The 18,737-nt window shown below is 28.7% G+C and overlaps 1 protein-coding gene across 1 annotated transcript in view; it reads left to right on the top strand.

Moving 5' to 3' along the window:
- Window positions 1-18,737, top strand: part of LOC142330733 (H(+)/Cl(-) exchange transporter 7-like) — a 79,871-nt gene that overhangs the window by 45,173 nt on the left and 15,961 nt on the right. Inside the window, exons 12-14 of the mRNA XM_075376179.1 lie at window positions 10,957-11,136; window positions 12,888-13,100; window positions 18,010-18,177. Coding sequence (XP_075232294.1) covers window positions 10,957-11,136; window positions 12,888-13,100; window positions 18,010-18,177 — 561 coding nt within the window. The remainder of the gene's footprint in view (window positions 1-10,956; window positions 11,137-12,887; window positions 13,101-18,009; window positions 18,178-18,737) is intronic.

Raw genomic sequence — 18,737 nt, 5'->3', positions numbered from 1 at the left:
ATTATTTATCATGTTTCTGTTGCATAAAACTTAACATTTTTTCTTCATCATTCTTATTCATTTTTCCATTAATGATATGGAATGTATCATTGTATGTAAAGGATCATCATAAACAATAATGATATGGTACGGATATATAATACGAATACAAGTAAGATAATTAAATATAAGTACCTTGTTAAAAAATGAACTAGAAATGTCAAAATTGATATTCCACTTTAAATCAATAAATCTTTATAATTTTTATAAATGGTCAATACATTAATCATTATCCATGACAGTGTTTCCCAATCTGTACCCTGTAAAGTCCTAATGTCTCTAAGGCTCTAGGAAAATAAAATAAATAAAAAATGAACTAAATTAAAGAATAAGAAACAAAAAGAATAATCAAAATAAGAAAACAAGAAATTCCACTCTGAACTGAAATTTGTTAATTTAAAATTTTGCGCCTTCTCTAGCAGATGACACTTGGTTATTCTACCATTATTAGCTACAAAAATTATCCTAGCACAAGACGGACAAAACAATGAAGGCTGAGTGGGTTGCTGACTTGTCACACACACTGGTGTGCACTGTGTTTCAGTGGCCCTTCTTGAAACTGAATGCCAGAATGATTTCTTGGAAATTGCACATTTTCTCAAAATTTTTCCAAAGTTTCTCGCTCATTTTTGGACCTTTCAAGAATAACTGGAATCTGCTTAAAGCTTCTTGAAACTTATCCCTATATAAATAGAAGTTGGCTAATTGATTTGGAGAGACTTCACAGTTAATTTTCATAGGAATAATATTGTGATTTCATACCTATTCTTCCATGAGTTTTCTGTGGATTTGACCTTTTTGTGAGTTTTTAGTCGTGTGCTGAAATATGATTACATTGCATAAACATTGTGCAGTTGTTTAGATGTCTCTTTACTTTACACTCTTTTACTAGCTATCCCCTCCCCATAATACTACTTCTAAAGACCATTAACTTGGAAAGACATAGGGTAGGGCTAAGGAATTCTGCCATAGAAATTGGTTCTTAAAAGAACTTTACAAGTAAAGCGGAATGAGAATCGCTGATCTATGTGAATTGAAAAAAGCTGTAGAAAGCTTATTTATTTGTTTTTCATAAATAACTTAATTACTGTAAAATCATGATCCCAAGTAATGATTATTATCATAAATTTAATCTTTTGCCTAACCTTTCTATTACAATTGATAACTTTATTGTCAAGTCAAGAAGCAACTTCAAATCATAATAAATACATATGGCATATGAGTCGGTTTTATCAACTGTCATCATAAAAAGTGAACATTACTGTACATGCAAACTGTTATTTTGTATAAAAAATTAATTAACATAAAAAAAAATTATTTATTCATCTCATATATTGTCTGAGTTATTTATTTTTATTTGCAAAGTAAATATATAGTTAAAATATTTGTATATTTTTATTAAGCAATTACTCTTATCTGACTAAAAAGCTACGTTGAATAAAGAGACTACTGTTCAGTTACATTCCAATGTGTAATTTTGTGTGAGATAGACTTTAACTCAATTTATTTTTAATTTAATATTTTATTAAAAAATTAATGTCAGTAGTAGTATAAGCTAAAAATAATAATCAGCCTAACTCTGTTCAGTGTAAAATTCATTGTTAATCATTGATTTGAACAATAATATGTTAAATAATTTCCTCCCATAATATTTCTTGCAGATAACATAATCTGTATGCAAAACATAATCAGATAACATAATCTGTATTATAAGTGAAAAATTGTATTTTCCTCCAAATGTAGTACATAGACAGACCAAGAATTTTGGATGACCTTACATACCAGGAACAGTTTTTTAGAACAGAAATTTGAGAGTTTATGACCCTCATGTGGAGACCCTATTATTTTGAAAAGCAGGATGATACTTCTAACTTTCAGTTGGTAATGTACGTTTTTTAAAAATGATCTATCTGAATCTGTTTTTCCAATGACTTTAATCAGTTGAAAATTTTTCATTAATGAACAGATCAAAATTTGATGTATGAAAGTTTACTAAAAATATTCTATGCAATCCTCTTTGTGTATATATAAATAAACACAACCAAATATATGTATCTCAACCAGCTTTTCCAGCTTGTTGCCAGATCTGGGTGCATGTATATAGGCAAAATGCAATTACTGCTACCGGCTTGTCAGGTCTGCAGCTGCAAATGTAAGTGTAAATGTACCAATAAACATATAGTCCTGAACAGACACAGGTCAACCACTCCTGAGATATGTGGTTAATTGAAACCCAACCACCAAAGAATACTGGTATTCACAGTTTAGTATTCAAATCCATATAAAAGCAACTGCCTTTACAAGGACTCGAACCTTTGGACTCTTGACTCCAAAAATCAGGTGATTTTGTGATGACTGTGGGTTGTTAACCACAACCCAGCGGGTTGTCTATATATAAATATAAAAAAGCTTTACAATCCTAGGGTTTCAGAGATTGAGAAGAAATCTATTAGTTCTGATTCTTGTACCGATTGTTCTGAAATAAAAATTGCTTCAAAGTAGGCTAGTGATATCCTATGTATTTGTCTATACTTAATTATATTTTTGAAAAAAATATTTTAACTGAAATTATTCTGAATACTATTAAAATTTGTTTTCTTCTTGAGAATTCCTTATTTTAGATGATGAAAAGAAGTATTATGCTGTGGTATATTAGTTGTAGACAAACTGGGTTCATTTCTTTTGTGTTCATAACCAACATATTCGTTCTGTTAATTGTAAATGATATATCTTGAAAAAAAAAGTAGAAAAAATTGTGTAGCAACATTTTAAATTAACGATAGATATAAACTGTTAAACTAGTAAAACAAAATCTTAATCACTTTAGATCCAACTCTAATCTTTCTGTACAGTTCTTTATTATTATTATTATTATGCTTTTACGGCCAACATGGGACCACCTAAGTCAATTTTAGTTGGATCTTTTCTGAGAAAAGCGTGTTATTTTACTCTTTCGAGCTGCCCAGTATTTCTTCATCCGTTCAGATCTTGCTTTCTTTTCTTCATCCGTAAACACCCTCTTCGTTGTATTTTGTCGTTTGTCTGTCTTTTGTTTAAATCTAATGCTTTTATCTTTTAGCTTTGTAATTTTTCCAGTTTTATTCTGTAGGTCAGTCAGGGAAATTCCCAATTCTTTCATATCTTCTCTAATTTCTTTGATCCATCCTACTTCTAGCTTTTGGAACCAGAGCTTTTCAATGATATTTCTTGACAGTCTTGTTTCTGGTGTCCTTATGAGATGACCGAAGAAAGAGATTCTTTTTTTCCGCATAGTATCAGTAACAGGCTCTATTTCTCGATACACCACCTCATTTGGCACAATCCACCATTGGCCTTCTTTTTGGTGTTTTTTATTGATACATGTTCTGACAATTCTCCTCTCTATTTTCAGAATTTTTTCAATTCGGTTTTTCTGAGTGATTTTGAAAAGGGTCTCGCTTCCGTAGGTGACTTCTGGCTGTACTACAGTTTTATAATGTTTAAGTTTTGTTTTAGCAGAAAGGCATTTTTTGTTATATGTTGACCAAGTTAATTTTTGGGATTTAATCATTTTATTTGTCCTGTTTTGCCATGTCACTTTTTCATTTAAATTATAAGTTATTATTTCCCCTAGATATTTAAATTGTTTTACTATTTTAATTTTCTGATTGTTTACCGTAATGTGCTCTATTACCAGAGGATCTATGGCCATTAGTTCAGTTTTTTCGAAAGAGATATGAAGCCCTATCTTTTGTGCTAGGTTTTGAAGGCTCATGATTTGTGTTTTCGCTTCTTGAATATTATTTGCTAAAAGAGCGATGTCATCTGCAAATCCTAGGCAATTTAGTGTGATGGAGTTTTTCTTAGTACCCATTTTTATATTTTTGGGATTTATTTCGTACAGTTCTTTATATACAAAGATTCTGTACTGTTACATCTGATAATATTTTTGGACTGTTTTTTTTTTATGTACTAAGGATGGTAAAAATCATCCTTTGCCATTGTCAATTGATATGGTTCTGTGGTTACAGATTTAGGAACAGACTAGACAGTATATATACATACATACCTTTTTTAAAAGTAGGATATATAAGTTGATAGCAAGATTTAAAATTTTCTGCATAATTTTTATTAAATCTACTGTCTGGAATTATTTTAACACTGTTTATCATTTAGACTGCTTATACAATACTCTTCATAGGTAATCAACCCACATTTTGATGTACACTTCCTTAAAAACAAATATTAGTTTATTTATACTTTCGTGGCCTATAGGCCTGTGTGTCACTTAGAAAAGTGACTGATCTATGGTCAAATGATTTCTGTATAAATTATTGATTTTATATAATGAATTTTTTTCTTACTTTTACTTAGTTCTATATGCATATCAATCCGTAATTAATATAATAACATATTATATAATATGGTATATTAATAATATAACATATCCTATATGTTAATTTGTAATTAGTATACATTTCATTAGAAGTCTGGCCAGGTGAGGCATATAGTGTTATATATATTTTTCAGTATTAGATTTCTTGGCGTAGGAATCTATATAAATAAATAGTTGTGTGCAGTAGTATTTTTTTTTAATGAAAAAATTGCGAGACTTATATATCTTAAAAATTAATAAATACTATTGTCATGCGCATTTTACTACATTGTGAGCAGTCTAAGAGCTAACTATTTCAAATAAATTATTGTGGTACAGCAGGGTCTGATGTGAATGTTATTATATTGATTAAATTACATGATAAATAAAGATGCTTACTATAAAAATTCATTAGATAAAGAACCCTAGTATTTATAATAAACTTTGTTGTACAGTAATAATTTGTTTACTACATGATAACTCTTATGCTAAGCTCAGTATAATAAATGTATGCTCTAAAATTGCTAAGATTGAGCTTGGCTAAACTTTTTTTTTATCCTTTTTTAAACACAACAAGGGGTGACTGATAACTACCTAGAAGACGTAGCCTCAGTCGCACCCGTTAGCAGCATAGACTGCTAACCTTTGCTCCAGTCCACCTGGACATCCCATCGGGGCCCCCTTTGGATCACTGGAACAACCCGACCTGGGCTCGGCTAAAATAGTTCTACTCAACGTGCTAAGTTGTATTGGTGCTCAACACATAATTAGCATTTTGAAAATAAATTATTTCACCATTCCTATCCCTTATATTGTTTAAAGAAAATCTTGAAAATTGTTGTCTTCCTCTAGTCTTGGAATACTCTTAACAATGCAAAATTACAGTATTCCTCTAACTATACATCAGATGCTATGAACTATTTTTTTCTTTACTTATTTATTTAATAATCAAACAATAATAATATACATTTAATTGATGTATATTATTTACTTTAAATAGAAAAACTATTCATAACTTATTTTCAAATTTCATGATATTAATTCTAAAAAGACTTTTCAGTAGTTGACTGTGCAGCTGCTTTTTAAAGCAAAAAAAAATTTATGGAAGAACTTTCATGTAATTTGAAAGCGAGTTGTTAATTTTTAATATTTTTAAAAGTTATTAATTATATTTTATTATCCTAATCAATCTATGATATATTGCTTACCTAATGAATCAAATTACCATTAGATATTAATTCAAATGCTTAAAAAATTGAACTAGAAAAAGATGGATGTATCCTAGCTATTAAATTAGTCATATTAAAGCTGTATTATAGTGGCTTCAAAAAATATATCTTGTCCATTATTTTAAAGAATGAATACAAAATATATGAAATAGTTTAGGTAACAATATTTATAAAGAAATTTAGGTCTATTTGTATTGGGGTAAGTAGGAGTGAAAATTGATTAGTTTTGTCAAATCAATTACATAATTATAGATGTTAACTTTAACAGCATTTATAATAAAGTCCTCAAATTAATAATTTTCCTTTTTTATTCATTTAAAAAGTTTATTTTTACTTAAAGGATTTTAAAAGAAAATACACAGTAAAGTACTTTGTTTACTACAGACTATAATATATTTAACAATAGGTTGGTTAAAGATTTATGTATGTATAAATATAGATACTGTATATTTAAATATATATATGTTTTACGTATCTAGGATAATTTAAAATATATTATTTATATACACAATTTCTGAAACACACACACACATACTCATTTTTATATTCTGTTTTATAAAATAAGTACTGAATAATAATGATTCAACAAACAAAGTATTGCCGGATATTAGTTTTAATGAATTGATTATGATTTATGATTTTTAAACATCAACGACCACTATAAAAGTAATAACATCATTCAGTTTGCAGGAAATTGCAAACGATATTGATCATATTTATTTCTGTTTCTTTTTGTTAAACAATTTTATTTTGTTATGTGCTAATTGATAGAAAAATTTTTTTGGTGACTATTAGAAGTTAAACAAAATTTTTAAATCCCTCTTATGTTATATAGAATATGTATTTGTCCTATAAAAAAGTGAAACATTAATCTATTTTGTGACATATTAATTCCATAAATAATATTTAGGAATAGCAAGAATTTATCTGTGTTATGTATTATAGTTTATAGAGAGTAGAAATTTATCATAGATTTCCCTTTTTATATCAACTAGGTCTTTAGGTAAAATATTATTTAGTTCAATTGTAAATATATAAATATTTTTAAAGTTTTAAGATTGGTAGCACTGTGTCTATAGAATTTTTAAAATGTTTTCAAAGTTCATCATTAATCATTTCATTCTAAATGAAATTTTATAAACTTACAGAGGGTAAAATTTTAAATTAACTTTTAAAATTTTAAATAACTTTTAAATTAAACTATGTGAATGAAATGTAATGAACAGTTGCTTATAACTTGCAAAAGAAAAGAGAAAGTTCAATGAAACAAATATAGCATGAAAGTACACATTATTTGCTACAAAAAATTACATTTATCTTTCAACATAGTTACCATTAACATTTCTCTCAACAATGAACCAATTTTCTCATTCTGTCAAAACAGAATGTTAATGGTCTTTTCTTGATCCATAACCTCATTGTGTCCTTCAGTTCATCTTCTTTGGTGAAATGAGTACTATTATTATCCCTCTTTTAATTGGGGAAAGAAATAATCGCTGGGTGCTAAATCTGGTGAGTATGGAGGGTGTGCAATAGATTCAAATTTCAACTTCACAAGTGCCTTGGTGGCTGAATACAATGTGTAAGCTGAGCTTTATAGTATTACAGAATAATTGGTTCTTTGAAATGTGAAACATGACACACATGTTTTTTAAGGTGTTCTAATGTACCTATGTGCAACAAAAAAATTTCAGTCGACTCAGCTTCCAGCTAGTCAGGCATGTACAATTGTTTGGAGTCCTAGAACTCTAATTCAAGGTTCATCCTCAATATTCACTTTACTAGCTTCTGATGCATAAAATTTTATTGCCTGCGTACTTACAGAACTTAAGTCAACAGTTTCATCACCATAAATGGCTTTCAGTTGACGATGAATATCATTACTATTCAGTTGATTTGCTTTTAAAAATTCAAACATTACATGCTGTTTTAGATGCACTAACAAAGCAGGTTACTTTTTACGAAGTAAAGGAGTTATTGTGATCACGAAAAATTTCAGTTTTCAGATTTCAATGGAAATATTCATTTTGACCATCTCTGAATGCATTTGACTAGTTTCGGCGTGACGTCTGTATGTACATATCTTGCATAAATCAAAAACGATTAGCTATAGAATGTTGAAATTTTGGATTTAGCACTATTGTAACATCTATTTGTGCACCTCCCCTTTTGACTGCAGTTGACTGAACCAAAAGTGCCCAAAATCCAAAAAAAAATTAGATTTTGGACTTTTTCTTAACTGTAGTAATAAGCCCTCATTGAGAGATTTTCAATGATATAACATAAGTGGTACTTATTTTCATTGGTTCTAGAGTTATAGTCAAATAAAATTTTAATTAATGAAATATTTTGATATTATATCGGTTTGAATCAGACTTCATCTCTTTTTTTAACTTTTTTTTTTAATTTGAATATATTGATTTATTAATTATTTACCTCTGATTGTAAAAAAAATTATGATAAATAATTCAATAATACAAAAAAAATATCAGAAGTTATTAATGAAATAAATGTTTATGTACTTTTCATTTTAAAAACAATGTGTACATGTAATTTAATAGGCATACAAGGAAGTCATGTGATGTCCACATCAGATTTTTTGATTCTGTAACAATAGCAACTGACAGAAAATGGTTGGGCTTGGGTCAATGGATGGGCATGAGTGGGTGTGGAAATGTTAAAAGTAGGGGAATGATACTACAAGACAGAAACATCTGTTGTTTTGTGTGACATTTTTTTCTCCCATTAGATTCTAGTGACCAGTACAATTCACCTACCTCATTTATATTGATATATTGTTATATATAAATCAAGTTATGTCTAGATTTTCTGATCTGAGGATTAGCAATTTTCATTTAATCTGGGCTAACGACTTTGTTCATTAGGTCTTTTCATTTCCTTATATGTATATTGTAATTTTATAAGTCCTCTGTTTTTATATATATATTTATATATTGAGCCTGAGGTAAGCAATCGTTAAATGACAAATAAAGTAACAATGTAATTGTGTATTTTGTTCATTTGTAAAATTTAATTATAAACTAGAGATCAAATCTGTATCTTGTCAATAACATCCACTGCTAAATAAAGTTTCTCAGCTCAGCTTCTGATTAGCTCTTTAACTTATATATTGAAATGAGTACTTAACTGAGAAATTCCAATTCATTAGGTGTTTCATTTTTAAAATAGGAAATTTGTGAAGGTTTTACTATCATTCTAATATGCCGTACAATTACTTCTTGTGTGTAGAAGAAAGCATTAAAGACCTTTCTTTTATTTCTGTATGTTTCATTAAAGCAATCATAATAACAGAAAGTTTATTTAAAAAGAAATAGTGATAAAGTATGTATTACTAAAGATATAAAAAAAATTCTAGAAAAAAGAAGATTTCAGACTTCCATTAAGTGTGTTTAAACTTTAATGTTTCATGAAACAAAAAGTTCATCCACAACTATATATCAATATGACAGTTTGCAAATTACTTGCTGCATCCATCCTGAGAAAAAATTCCTTAGTATTTGGAAAATATTTTTTCCAATTATTCTCTTTAACTCACTTTCTGTATTTACATTATGAGAGTACTTACATTTCTTCAAAAAGTTCATTATAAAAAAAAGAAGTTTAAATTAGTTAAATCTGATGGAAAGTTGAAAGGTTCTTTATTCTGTCCAGTCCAATAATCAGGCTGCTCATAATTTTATTGCAATTGTTGTATTATTAGCTAAACTTGTTGAAAATAACAACATTTTTCGTTTTAAACTACTATGTGGGATAATGCAGATTTAACAATTCTGCTAACTATTAAGACAGAGCTTGAGTTACAAATTGACGTAACAATAAAATCAGATGATTTTTTTGTAATTGTTAAAAATTGGTTGTTTTATTTTGTTAGGTTGCTGCTTCTGTTTGTACATTACAAAAATTGCTGAATATTATTATATCGTTATTAATAATTTAGTTATATATTTCATATATCTTTTTAGTATCTATGTGAAATAACTTTGGTTGCTGGTATTTAACACTTATTTTAAATGGCTTAATTTCCTGGATGCTACTTACTGAAAAATTTTAGGTTTTGTGGATTATGAAATTGTAAAGAGCATAGTTATCATCATACTCAGAACCAAAGTAGGTTATTTTGTCCTTGGGTTAGTAATCCATACATTACAAATTATCTGTATATAATTTGTTTATTAATTGTTATTCAGTAATGACTTTACATTATCATAAATTTAGTTATTAATTTAAAGTTTAATCAGTTATAAATCTATAGATGTACAGTGTTAACAGTCTTACACTTTTCAAATATACCTTTAGTGCCCTTAAAAAATGTGAAACCTTTTAATAGAATAGGAATTGTGTGCCTATAAAATTGAATGATAGTTTTTAAATTAATTAATTTACTACTGCAAATGTTAAATGAATGAAAATAAATAAAAAGTTCATTCATTTATGATTGCATGGATTTTATAAGCATGAAAAGATATAATGCATTCATTATGTGCATTTATTCTATTGCGATAGATATTTTTTCTTAATATCTATGCAAAACAATATATTTTCTATCGTATGGATAGGAACATTAAAGTTAATTTAGTTCTATTTATATTATTTTACAGATAAAAATGATTAGATCATAGTATATGATATGAAATCATATTAATAAAAATTGGATTAAAAAAATTTTTATTACACTATCATTTATAATCAAGTAACAAAACATATACACATACATACACACACACACCTACACAAACACTCACTCACACACACAGTTGAGGGTTTATGTAGTTTAATTTTATTAATTCACTTTCTTTTCTTTTTTGGATGATTAATTCATCACTTAAGCTTAAAGCTTATACCTTCAGAATATGAAATGTAAATTTTGTAGTTTTTGAAAAATGCCATGCCTGAACAAGGTTTGAACCCGGGACTTGCGGAGGAAAGGCTGAGACGTTAGCTCCACTTAATTACAATTATATAAAAATGCTGATAAAACACATTTTATTATTTCAGTTAATTTAATATAAGTATTTTTTATATTACACAGATTTAAAAAAAACATTTACAAATATAATTCAAAACCTGAAATATATAAAGTAAAATATACATTTTTATTTATGAATAATAGATTATTATTAATTTAATTATTTTCATACATGTAGGAGTTATATAATTAACTTCAATATATTTGTTGCAGGTATTATTCTAACTATAAAATTAACTTTATGTGTGTAAGAAAAAGCTATCACTTTCAAGTTTTTAAGTTTTATGTTAAGTATCATTATTAGTATTTAATTAAATAGAATCTAATACACTTTAATATATTTTCAGGAATGGGCAGAACCTGCAAAATATGCTGTAATTGGTGCAGCAGCTCATTTGGGTGGAATATGTAGAATTTCTATCAGTTTAACTGTTATGATGATAGAAGCTACTGGCAATATTACATTTGGCCTGCCTCTTATGTTAACACTCATTACTACTAAATGGATTGGAGATCTTTTTACTGAGGTGAATGTTATTTAAATACAGATAGTCTTATTAAGTAATTTAAAGATTAAAAAAAACCTGTGTCATAAAATACACTACTAGCAAAGAAATTATGGTGCAGTTTTGATTTAGAGAACACCTTCTGGAGAAGTGTTGAAGGAGGTAAAATCTTTTTTGAATTTGTTATCTACAAACTAAAAATCTTGAACTTCTTTATGATAGAAAGGGATGTTTATGATAACATTGCGTTAGATATATTTACCCCAGATTTTCAATATAGGTCTTTCTGAAGGTTATTTTTATTAATGCTCTCTTCTGCTAATTCGTAACTGCCTGGAAGTATATTAATTTTTACATTCTCTTAATAATCGCTAATTTTATAAGCCATTTAATGACATCTTTTTTGACCTCACCGTAACTTGTAAAATGATTACTGCCTAAAAATTCTTGTAGTTTAGGAGACAAATGAAAATTCCTGGAATAATCAGATCAGGACTGTATGATGGGTGCTAAAACACTTCATAAACAAATCTTTGAAACAGTACACGAGTTTTTTGTAGCAAAAATGAACCAGAAATATATTTGGCATTTGCCATTAGTTGTTTATGAATTTATTGTAGTTGGCTGTGTGTAAAATTATTCAATAAGAGGTCTTTCCAGTTCTAGTAATTATTATTACTTTCTGTACAGTCAAAATTTGCTTTAGTTTCTTCAAACTCTTCAGTTTTTAAAGGAGTTCCTGAATGATGCTATAAAATTGATTGTTGTTTACTTGCAATAGTTTTATGACAGAACTATGTAACAATGTGATGCAAAATTCATCAATTTCTCATGAATATCAAATGAGAAATACCAAGCCAAGAAAAGCATAACATCATTCTCCTTTTCTTATTTCTTTTGCATTTTTTTACTGTCCGAAGAAATTCAGACTGTAAAAATATATCTTATTGAAATGTTTGAAAATGAGCTGTTTGATGCATCTTTAGTAAAACATCTCTAAGTTTATTGTTGATTTTTTCTTTCAGTCATTCAGATTTTAAGAATGGGTCGTCCAGAACAAAATGATCCTCATTATAAACCTTCAGTCTTTTTTCATAGAACACTGAAAATGACACACTTAATTTATTCATAAACTTAACGCACACTTTCCTTACTTGCCTGTTTTACTTGAAATTAAAGATGGATTATTCTTTAAATTTCTTAGTTTATACTTTATTTTTTAATTCTAGTGCTCAAGAAAATAAAATGTAATATAAAAAGACATGAAATCTGGCTCAAACTGAACTTATAAAACAGGAAACTGATTTTGTATGGGAAGTCTTGTGATTGCTATGCTCATATCTATGTTCTTTACTTTTCAGATAGGTATTTGTATTAAAATGTAACAGCTGTCCTTTAAGGTTTTATTCATTATTTTAAAAAGTAAGTATGTATTGTGGTTAAACGAGTGAATATAACAAATATTGCAGCATGTTTGATTCTAGTTAAGTTATAGTTCTAAGACGTGATTCTAAAACTGGAGAATCTGTACTGATAGACTATAATAATGTGTCCCAAACTGTTGAAAGTCTAGAAAATAAATACAGTTTGTCTATTTTTGACTTTGTTGCAATAGTATTGATTATTTTGAGTAAATGTCTGAAAATTTTATAGAAATTTAAGGTACATAATTTATTTTCTTGCAGGTCTTGAGAACTATTGTTTAATGCTAATTCACGCCCAAAAAGAGATATGTATAATTTACTTAATTTTTTGTTTTTTTTTTTGTTTAGGGAATATATGAGATGCAGATTTACCTCTTAGGTGTTCCACTTTTACCTTCAGCACCACCACCTTTATCTGCTAATATTAAAGCAACAGATCTAATGAGTTCACCAGCTGTTGTCTTCCCTTCTAAAGTAAGAGTCGGCCGTATTATTGATACATTAGAAAATGTGCCACATAATGGATTTCCCATAGTGGATACATCGTTCACATCAACTCAGGTACTGTTCATTTTATATTTTATGCAGTTATGAAAGTAAAAACTTCTGTTGCATTATTTTATTACCAAAATTTAGCTTCTAGTATTGAATAAATGGAAATTTAATTTAAAAAATGTTATATAACAGACATCTTAACCTATTTCTAATTAGTAGTTTACAGTAAAGTGAGTAGCAAGAAAGACCAAAGGCTTAAGAAAATTTTTTCTAAATTTTATTTACAAAAAATTGTCGAGTAAAGAGAAATTTATCAAACTCTTTTTTTGTAAAAAATTATATATATTTACATTTTTGAAAGGTTTTATGATGATAGAATCTGTTTATTTTTATTTAATATATTAAACTATGATTAAGGATTTTTTTTTTGTCTTCAGTCATTAAAGCAACTATTCCAGGATGCCTTTATATCTGGCCTATAAGTCTGTCTCTTCTTTTACTATATTTTTCCTAATGCTTCTTTTTTCATCAATTTGCCGCAACACCTCTTCATTTGTCACATTATCCACTCATCTGATTTTTAACATTCTCCTGTAGCACCACATTTCTAAAGCTTCTAATCTTTTCTTCTCAGGTACTACCATCATCCAAATTTCACTTCCATATAAGCTACGCTCCAAACATACTTTAAAAAATGTTTTCCAGACATTTAAATTAATTTTTGATGTAAACAAATTATATTTCTGACTGAAGGAACATTTCACCTGTGCTATTCAGCATTTTATATCACTCTTGCTTCATCCCTCTTTAGTAATTCTACTTCCCAAATAACAAAATTCTTCTACCTCCATAATCTTTTCTCTTCCTACTTTTATATTCAGTGGCCCATCTACATTTCTACTACAATTTAATTACTTTCGTTTTGTTCTTGTTTATTTTCATGCGGTAGTTCTTGTGTAGGACTTTATCCATGTCGTTCATTGTTTCTTCTAAATATTTTTTACTCTCAGCTAGAATTATTATTTCATCAGCAAATTGTGACATCTTTATCTTTTCACCTTGTACTGTTACTCCAGATCTAAATTGTTCTTTAACATCATTAATTGCTAGTTGGTTTTATGTAAATAAACAGGGATAAGGAACGAACATCCTTGTCGGACTCCCTTTTTTATTACGACTTCTTTCTTATGCTCTTCGATTATTACTGTTGCTGTTTCGTTCCTGTAAATGTTAGCAATTGTTCTTTTATCTCTGTACTTAACCCTAATTTTTTTTTTTTAATTCTGAATATTTCATTTCAGTCTACATTATTGAATGTATATGTTCTATAAATGCCATGTATGTTGGTTTGTTTTTCTTTAATCTTTCGCCTACTATTAATCTGAGCGCTGAAATTGCTTCCCTTGTCCTTGTACTTTTCCTGAAACCAAACTTCTTCTAACACTTCTTCCATTTCTCCTCAATTGTTCTGTATGGAATTTCTAGTTAAGATTTTTGATGCATGAGTAGTTAAGCTAATTGTTCTCTATTCTTCACATTTATTTGCTTTCTTTGGTATCATAACTATAACACTCTTTTTGAAGTCTGATGGAACTTTCCCTTTTTTTGTAGATATTACACACCAGTTTGTATAATCTATCTATTGCTTCCCCACCTGCACTGCACAGTAATTCTGCAGGTCTATTCCAGGAGCCTTTCTGCCATTCAAATCTTTTAATGCTCTCTTAAATTCAGATCTCAGTATTGTTTCTCCCCTTTCATCCTCTTCGACTTCCTTTTCTTCCTCTATAACACCAGTTTCTAGTTAATTTTCTCCATACTCTGCAATATATTCTACCCACCTATTGACCTTTCCTTTCATATTATAAATTGGTGTATCATCTTTGTTTAATACATTATTAGATTTTAATTTATGTATCACAAAATTTTCCTATATGTTCCGTCTATTTTACCAATGATCATTTCTCTTTCCACTTCTGAACACTTTTCTTTCACTAGTTTGCACTTTCTGATTATAGTATTTCTTAATTGTCAACAGTTCCTTTTACTTTCTTCATCACTAGCATTCTTATATTTTCTACGTTCATCCACTAGCTGCAATATATCCTCTGATATCCAAGGTTTTCTACCAGTTCTCTTTGTTCTGCTTAAGTTCATTTCTGCTGATTTAAGAATTTCCTTTTTAATATTCCCCCATTCTTCTTCTACATTTTATACCCTATCTTTTTTCCTCAGATCTCTTGTGATGTCCTCCTCAAAAAGCTTCTTTATCTCCTCTTCCTCAAGCTTCTCTAAATTCTACTGATTCATCAGACACCTTTCTTCGAGTTTTTCAATCCCAATCCACATTTCATTATCATTAAATTATGGTCAATATCAATCTCAGCTCCAGGATAAGCTTTGCAGTCGACGAGTTGATTTCTAAATCTTTGCTTAACCATGATATAATCTATCTGATACCTTGCAGCATCACCTGGCTTTTTCCATGCGCATGTTCTTCTATTATGATTTTTAAATTGGGTGTTGGCAATTACTAAATTATACTTTGTGCAAAACTCTATAAGTTGGTCCCCTCTTTCATTCCTTTTGCCCAGCCCATATTCACCCATAATATTTCCTTCCTTGCCTTTTCCAATCTCAACTATTATTAAATTTTCAACCTCTTATATGAGTTTAATTGCTTTGTCAATTTCTTTGTATACACACTACCTCATCGTCATCATGGGCACTTGTAGGCATATAGATGTTAACAATTGTTGGCTTACGTTTTGATTTTACCCTTATTGCAGTGATTCTATTACAATGCATTTTGAAATACTCTACTCTTTTCCCTATCTTCTTGTTCATTACAAAACCTACTCTTGCCTATCCTTTATTTGAAGCTGAGCTAATTATTCTAAAATTACCTGACCAAAAGTTGTTTTCCTCTTCCCTCCAAATTCACTAATTCCTACATCTACATTTAACCTATCCATTTCTCTCTTCAAATTTTCTAACCTACCAACCTTTTCTAGACTTCTAACATTCCATGCTGCAACTTGTAGAATGTTATTTTTAATATTCTGGTGACCCCTTCCTTAGTAGTCCACACCCGGAGTCCGAACGGTAGTCTGGAATAAAGGTTGAGAGTTGCAATTTCTTGGCAAAACAAGCAGCTGTAGTTTTCCATTGCTTTCAGCTGCGCAGTACTCAGAAGATTGAGTGATATTAATATGGCCGTTTAAGTCCTTCTGACCTACGCCCTTAACAACTTCTGAAAGAACTGCTGCCCTCTTTCAGGAATCATTCCTTAGTCTGGCTCTCAACAGTGATATGGTTGCACCTTTGGTTCAGCTACTCTGTATCACTGAGCACTCAAGCCCCCTCACCATCAGCAAGGTCTGATGATTTGTAGAGGGAGATTACAGATTACACTTTGATTACATATAAAAGACTTAAAAATTTTACATGTACAGCTTTTGTTGAGCACAGTATGAAATAACATATAAATAACATTCTTGTTTAGTTCATGTAGGGACTTTATCATCCATTTTATTAGATAATTTTCTAAGTTTTTTAAAATGGTTTTTTATATTTAACAGTAATGTCCAGTGTCAATGAAATAATATCAAAAATCAAGAGGAGAATTTGTAAATCTTGCACTGCCTGAAAAGCCAGGGTAAATGTGTCAAAAGGTTATGTGATATCTTATTCTGTTCTTAAGATATCAAAACACTAGACCCTTCCATTTTATCATTTCAAAAAAAAATCTGATATCAATATCAAAACATGTTCTATTTTGAATTCTTCTCACATTCACCATAGAACAAAATTTCATCTCTGATTTTTTTTAGATCGAATTTAAACTCTTTCTCAAAATTTCAGTTACCTTATCAGTAACAATATTAGATTTCTTAAAGATTATCAGGTCATCAAACATTATACAGTCTATCTTGTTCTAACTGAATTGCTTAAAAAGCAAAATAAAAAAAAATATATAAAGAAAAAGTGAGAAAAATCTGAGACTATAAAGAAGAGGCACAAACCTGTGAGGAAAAGTTATAATACAAAGATAAATAAAATTAAAACAATTTGGGAAATGCATTCCCAATCCTGATATTGGCTGCTAGAGAAATTTTGATCCAAATAAGGCATTTTAGGTAATAAGCTTTGTTTTTATCTAATGGAAAGCCTAAGAAAAAACTATTAATATGCAAGTCTGTGTTTTCACCAAAAAAGCACTTTATATAAAGCTTTGTTTTGAGAGTTTCAACATATAGCTCAGACATCTGGACAATGGTGAAACTGGAAAAGGATTTGAAATATGTTGGCAGTGAGCCCTAGAAATACCCTGGACTAATAAGGTAACAAATGAAGAAATCCTGAGGAAAAGCCAACAGCCAGCTTGGAAGAGGAAATGCTTGGAGGATGATTTTACTACCCATAAACCCTGGATGAGGAAAGAAAAAGGGAAAAAAGATCTAATACATTTAAGAAGGGATCAACACTTCTTCTCAAACACATATTTGATAAAGTGCTTTTAAATTACCTCTTTTAAGAATAATTATTTGTTATAGTATTTTTCTTTAATATGGATAATTGAAATAAAATATAAAAAGATCCTTACCCAAAGTTTTAATGGAGAAATCCATTATAGTCAAACAACACAAATGACTACGAACTGCCTTGATAAGCCAATATGGCAATATATATCATATTAATTAAAGTATCGTTATTCAAAAATAAAAATGGATAGAGATAGATGCTGGAATGGTGAAAATGCCACACAAACTTATTTGGCATCAGTTAACGCATGTCTCTTTGCCTGTGAGGCTGTGTGTGTGTCCAAATAAATGCTGCTTATACCATATGATTTAAGAAGGTAAATAAGACGCAAGTGTTTTTTCCTCAATATTATAATTATTAGTTAAAAAGTAGGAAAGTATGAATATAACATGTATGTAATTAATATTGTACTACAAATAATTTTTTTTAGGGAGTATTAAAATCTGTTGGTCGTTTACGTGGCCTAATATTAAGGTCACAACTTATTGTTCTATTAAAGAATAAATCATTCAACGAGATGCCACCAACTTCTAGTGAGGATTTAAGAAGAAAATTAAGAATGTTCCGAGATGCTTATGCTAAAAATCAAACATTAGAGGTATTTATTTTTAGTTTGTATAGATTATAACTATTCTTTCAGTCAGCAGCTTAGCTCAGAAAAATTTATTGTTCAAAATAATGACCTGTAGTAAAATATTGAAATATTTTATTATTACTAATCAATTTTTATTAATTCTTATAAATCAACTTAATTGGTTTTATTTTCAGAAATTTGTCTATGGAGTTATTTTCTGAAATTGGGGGTTTAATCATTTGTTTCACTTAATTTCTATAAAAATGTTTCTAAATTCATCCATTTTTTGTTCTTGGAAGTCTTTTTAAAATAATTTTTTATAATGTTTGAATTCTGATGTCTATGGTATACCAAGTTGAAAAAATACGAGTTGACTTCAGTACTTAAATTGTTAAGTATATAAACTGTTTTACTTTTTATTTTTTAATTATGTTTTCATCAGAAGAGATTTATTTTTCCATGTTTTATATTTATTCATGGAATGAGTAAATAAATGTTGGAGGTTACTTGAAATTTTAATAAACTTAAATTGTCTTGTGTATTGATTTAACAGATATCATGATTTTGTTTTTAATAACAATTAT

The sequence above is a fragment of the Lycorma delicatula genome, chromosome 9 (assembly GCF_047948215.1).
Source record: "Lycorma delicatula isolate Av1 chromosome 9, ASM4794821v1, whole genome shotgun sequence".
In the NCBI taxonomy this organism is placed as follows: Eukaryota; Metazoa; Arthropoda; class Insecta; order Hemiptera; family Fulgoridae; genus Lycorma; species Lycorma delicatula.
Note: the sequence above shows the minus strand (reverse complement) of the source record. Positions and strands in the feature narration are given on the sequence as shown.